This window comes from Pyxicephalus adspersus, chromosome 5 (assembly GCF_032062135.1).
Source record: "Pyxicephalus adspersus chromosome 5, UCB_Pads_2.0, whole genome shotgun sequence".
NCBI classification, from domain to species: domain Eukaryota; kingdom Metazoa; phylum Chordata; class Amphibia; order Anura; family Pyxicephalidae; genus Pyxicephalus; species Pyxicephalus adspersus.
This window is the reverse complement of record NC_092862.1, coordinates 22,312,455-22,318,454: the sequence shown is the minus strand read 5'-3', so window position 1 is coordinate 22,318,454 and position 6,000 is coordinate 22,312,455. Positions and strand designations below refer to the sequence as shown.

The window sequence follows — 6,000 nt, the reverse complement described above, 5'->3', positions numbered from 1 at the left end:
TCTTGTGTCACTGTTTATGTATCTGTCATTTGCAACCACTACCTAATGTACAGTGCTGCATAATATGTTGGTGCTATATAACAACTGATTGATAAGAATAATAATAATGCTCCATGCGTCATTGCAATTGTCTGGCATCGTGAGGATACCAATGGGCCCGCCAATAGTGCACTAACTCCAGGGGGAAATGAGGGGTAGAGTAAGCAAAAGTACGTTTTTGTTGACACTAGACCTACACAAGCATGTATCACTATTGAAGAAGCCTTTACTATTTGCTTTAAGCCCCTCAGCCTCGTCCTCACTACATGCAATTGAGACACAAATATGGGAGTATTTTGTTTAGTATCTGAACAAAAACCCTTCATGACATCATAATGATTTTTTTTAATATAAAAGATGCAAAATGAATAAAATTACAGTTACATGTTAAAGCTTACAAGTGATTTTAGTAAATGGATTTACATGTATTTATTGTTAAAGTCCGGCTCTTCTATTTGAGAGTTTAGACACACGGAACTACTTTTGTGGATTTCTTCTTTCTAACCACATGAAGACATAGGGTTTGTCAAGTCAAGGAGCCCATGTTGGAGTTTTTTTTTTAGAACTCGGTATGATGTCACTACAAGCCACATTTTTACTTTCTTGTACTTGCTCACTTCCATGCACAGGTTTTGGACAGACGTCCCCTGTCGTTCATAAGATACAGGTTGTACGCAACACAAGGATCTCTTATGAGATTTTACAGTTTGGTGGCTGATCAAACTGTATGAACCAAGCAACCAAAACACATGGAATGACGTCATCTAGGCGTCAGGAAGATTTATTGAGGTCACTGTACAAAAACAACTGACCGTAGTAGTTACTGCGGCAGCCAGAAGGCAGTGTTGAACCCAGAATATTTTTTTGCTGGGAGCGCAGAAATTGTAGGTGGGTGGCAGCCCATATATTGTGACCCAACTCTTCAATAATCACCCAAAAACAGACGGGTGGTGGGTCCGGCTAAAAGGGGCTGGGCAGAACACTGTACAAGCTGTGTGTGCTAATTATAAAGCAGGATCTAAACCAACATAGTAAATTTGTGTAAACATTTACACAATACAGAAGATTTCAAATTTAGGGGAAAAATATAGCTCCTAATTTTTGGTTTTGAAGGGAAATTTTAGTAAAAAAAAAAGCCACAGCATTCCTCTAAGCTTCAGTACATAAAAGAATGCTAGTGTCATTTTACAACTGGTGTAGGTATGTTTCTGCACTTTTTAGGGTCTGTGTCCATGGGCTCCGGTCTTATGTCATTTGCCAGGTGCAGGTTTTTTTGGGTGCATTGTTCTTAAAATGAAATCCAGGCTCCATCAACCTACTTTTGTTTTCTCATTGACTTATTTGGTCAGAGAAGCAGTTCTGATGTGAACAGAAATCTATCCACACAGAGTAAATGTTGGCTCTAAAACTAGTGACTAAAGTGGTTGGACCCTTGGCTTAATCTATAACTAGCGGTCTTCCCTTATCTTAAAAAAAAAAAAAAAAAATCTCTGCGTATAAGAAAATGTCAAAGCTATCGAAAAGAATTAGGCAGTCACTATCTGGACAAACTGAATCTTTACCCAAATCCTCATGCCAAGCTAAATTTTTAACCCCTGTAAAAAATTTTTACAGGGATAGATAACCCAAAATTTAGACGAAAATAAACCTACGCCAATCCACAGAGAAATAATCAAACAAAAACTTTTGAAAATGTTGTAATAAGGAGCTGTGGCCTTTTAAGGCTCATATTTTATTAGGTATTAAGGAAAGGTTTGTGACAGAGCCAATGTACCAGGAATAACTAGTTTAAGGATAAACAGCTACATTGATAATGTAATAACATCAACTTTCTGACAAACTATTTCTGGGAACAATCCAGGCCAAATGGAGGAAATGCACATTAATCTCAACCACCCCTTTTGCACTGTGCACATAATATTATCCTCCAAGCAGCATAACTATGAGTATGCTCAGGGATGCTGCATTTAAAGTAAAAAAAAATATAGGATCCTACTAATAAAGAGTAGTACATCATGCCTATAACAGCCAATTAAGTTCTTTCATGAAAAGGAAGAATCCGATTTGCTGTTATGGGCAATACCAACTAACTACATAAAAAAAAATGGAAAATCCTGAATGGGGACTGCTTGCAAATGAATGTCTGACAATATGTCAGAAGGTGCTAGAATAAAATACCCCCCCCCATCCCGTAGGGGATGCAGACAATAAAAACCTAATTTCTGACTAGGATACAAAGTTCAAAAAGTAATAAGAAGAACACACATAATATGCCAGGTCCCATGTCACTAGAGGACAGACAAAACTTCTGACATCTGCATCCGACAGATTGCAGTGGGCAAGACCAATTACTTCCCTTTCCTCCATTAAAAAAAAACAGATATAATGCTTACAGTTTAAAGGGTCAAGACTTTCAATCTGTGGGCAGATGCTTTCAGGTGTTAACACCCAGAACTTTTGGATACTTTTTTGGGGATCCAAACTGTGAGCTCTTCCACAAGAATTTCTGGCTCAGTCAATAGCCTCACAGCACAAAAGTTTCCCAGCACTTGCTCCATTCTCCCATAAGTGCAATGAATGAACATTTGAAAGCACTTTTAAAATCAATAGCCCCCACTAGGAAAGTTCACCATAAGCACAAGAAGTTCTTTGGGTATTGATACCTCCCCAATTTTGGTGAAAAGACCCTCTAATTAGAATAAGCAAGGAACATAGTTTGGTCACTAACATTTGTCACATTCAGATGTAACACAAAGAAATAAATACATAAATTGTAACTTTAAGGCAAATGAATATTTACCAAGGTGCAAACACATTTCCCTGAAATATTGATATGAAGGAATATTAAGAGATTATGCTGGCTGTTATCTCCACATATAGACACAGGTGATCGGCTTGCAAGGTTCTTCCTCTCCTAAATCTGACAGTTCTATTCACCTGAAACAAAAGAACATGCGCACACAGGGCTCCACTATATAGGCAATCAAAACAGTTCAATGATAAGATGCGAACAAAGGGAAGAATGTTTACAAAGAGTGATGTATAGGACTTAAGATACTACTCACAGCCCTGCTTCACAGACTGCTCAAGCTGAGAGGAAGAGAACATGGTTAATGCTTGTGCACAAATAAAACACATGTTGATAGTTTTGCTGGGAAAAGCATTTGTGTGAGGTGACCACAGGTTTGAATTCAGGAGTTCCTAAAAAGCACTCAAGTCCAAGAGTGTATAAGGTTTTTGTGAACAGGAGCAGCCCTGGTCAGAAGTTCTGTTGCCTGCGTTTTTTGGCATCCATAGCATCCAGGATGGGTTGCCTCTTTGCAGTGTACCTCTGCCGCAGTTCCTCAATTTCTCGTTCCATCATAGGGTCCAATGCTTTGAGTCTCATCTGCAGTTCCTCGAAGCTCAGATTCTTAAGCTGTGGGCAAAAAAGAAATAAAGGATTATTAAAAGGGACAGTTAAAGCTTGTTTAAACCATAAAAAAATACCCAAAAAGCAAAGATATAGGACTGTCCGAGATATTGATTTTATTAGGTCACGTAACTGATCCACTCACTATTTCAGGACACCGATGACAAATCATTCATAGCTGTATCTGTCATCCCTATATAAAAGAGCTCTGATGTTTAAGATAAAATAAACATTAAGCCTAATTGAATTTCCTGCAGCTCTACTGACAGGGGCCATTTCTCTTGTGATACTGCTGGAATTCCTGAATGTCACCGTTGGAGGGAAGTCGGTGTGCAGTCATCTGCTGAAAACTCATGAATGTTCTACACTGTGAAATCTCAGGGCTTTACTGCATTACATGCGGAATGTGAATGAATTCCTATTTCTCTGAGCAAGCTTCGATTGATTCTGAACGATGCTGTACATGTTGTTGCACTTCACTGAATTTATTACCTTTTTTTTTCCTTACTTTTGTCTACTTGCATCAACAAAAAAAGGTGAACAGGTAAAGTTGACTCCAAGCATAAATAGTTCCGTAAAAATAAATGTCAAATTGTAAATTGTTATTTTTCTTTGCAATGCTTGTAATGATTAAAAAATTTTAAGAAAATATCTATTCTCCTGTAACCGGGGCTGCAATAGGGTTATTTCTCAGGGCAGGGCTTCCTTATAGATCCATTAGTCTGCATTCAGCATTGGCTTCTCTCTTTTACGAAATATACCATTGCTCTTGCAACGTTCCTGAAAGTTTTTTGGACATAAAACTGCTCTTTTGACTAACAGGTAGCATAACACACTGGACAAGCTTGCTGTTCCGTTCCTCTGTTTAAATTCAGTTTTTGTCCTTGTTAACTGACCAACAAATTGCATCAGGAACTGGAATGGTGGAAAATGTGACTTTGGTGCTTGCCTCCACATTGATACTCCCCCAGCAGCCTCCATTCATGCTCACAGTGTTTAGGGACCTGTAATGTACACTCCCAAGTTGTCGGATACTCATTTAAAGTGTATAAATGCTGACTTTTCATTAAAAACTTAAGTATCAATTAATCTATCAACAGGTAGGTAAATATAAGCTGTTTACCACACAGAGTCTCCTTAGCACTGTACCGGGGGTCACATGGTTCAAAGTTAGAACATGGAAGTCTTGTTTTACATTACAAGCTTTGTGCTTTTTCTAAAGCAATTCAAATTACATATTTTTATTAACTCCCAGAGTATACTCCTAGAGGGCTAATACCATAATAAACTGGAAACATGTCTGTTTGCATTTGATAAAATTTGATTGAATTCAGTTCTTACAATACAACTCCACATGAAAAAACTGCAGTACGAAACAAAATGTATCATAGTTAGGGAGAATGTTTTTTATGTTTTGTACAAATTGTATGAAAAATTTAAGACCAGCAGTGAGCTGCAATGGTCTGCCACGGGCTCAACTGTGGTCCCAACCTCTCCAACTCAAATGAATGGGAGAAGCTAGGAATAGTTTTTTGGATGTGGCTGCACACAACTGTGGCAGGGTTCCCAAAAACAGGCATGCAGTGGTTGTTTGAAGATTGAGCTGCAGCTGAATGCAAATCAGTTTCCCTGTGGTGTGGTCCAGCAGTCTAATTGCTGCCAACTGTACTGTATCACAGAGTATGAAGGGGCCCTAATGGAATCCCTACTAAGACCCTAAAGACATCCCCCATCCTCTCCTGAGTGGTAGGCACGTCACCACTGAGGGAAACACATACGTGACTAGTTGTGCTACATGGACTGAAAAGTTCTGCACCAACCCAATTCAGAATCTCCTGTTTGCCTCTTTTAAAAATCTACTAAAAAATTTGGTGCCTAAAATATCTCAAGAAGTGAAATGTAGTAGTGAAGTATCCAACATTCTTTGTATACGCAGAGACATGGAAAGAGGTTAACCAAGCTTGAGTGGCATTTAAAATGTGTGTTAATTTTTTAAATCTCTAAAGAAAAGCAGAAGCTGCCATTGACACAGATATGATCTGAAGTAGCCTGCAGGGTGCCATTTATTCTAAAACAAGCTGCTGGAAGATGCCATGTTGTATTGATTGGAGATTACATACACTATATTTTCTCCACAAAGCTTCCGGACATAAAGAATGGTTTGGTGAAAGGACTATCTGACTGATCAAAAAGGGAAAAAATGAAGAACATTTATTGTGCTTAATGTACTTTATTACAAAGCCTGTTATATGGTTACCTTTGAATGAATGAAAGAAGCAATTAACTAGTTGAGGAGTGAGAGTAACAGAATTTCACACTGTTACTTCATTGCAAATCTGAAACTGACTTTCTGTGAAAAGACGTGAGATTAGTCCTTCCACCCATGATACCACCACCAAACTTTTGGGAAAACAGATGTATCGGAAAAGGGAGGAACTCTGAAGTGAAGGGGGTAAAGGATACCGATGTAAAAGAATAGTAATCTCTAGTGTAAAGTGGATCATCTTAATCTGAAGGAGAGAACGTAAAGAGGAGCTCCAGATTTGGAA

At 38.4% G+C, this 6,000-nt stretch overlaps 1 protein-coding gene across 1 annotated transcript in view; it reads right to left on the bottom strand.

The window, feature by feature from the left end:
* Positions 1 to 364: 364 nt before the first annotated feature.
* LOC140330597 (serine/threonine-protein kinase 3-like) overlaps positions 365 to 6,000 on the bottom strand; it is a gene marked incomplete at its 5' end in the record, with an annotated part of 59,823 nt that continues 54,187 nt past the window's right edge. Inside the window, 1 exon segment of the mRNA XM_072410855.1 lies at positions 365 to 3,457. Within this exon segment, the coding sequence (XP_072266956.1) occupies positions 3,299 to 3,457 (159 nt within the window). The 3' untranslated portion in view covers positions 365 to 3,298.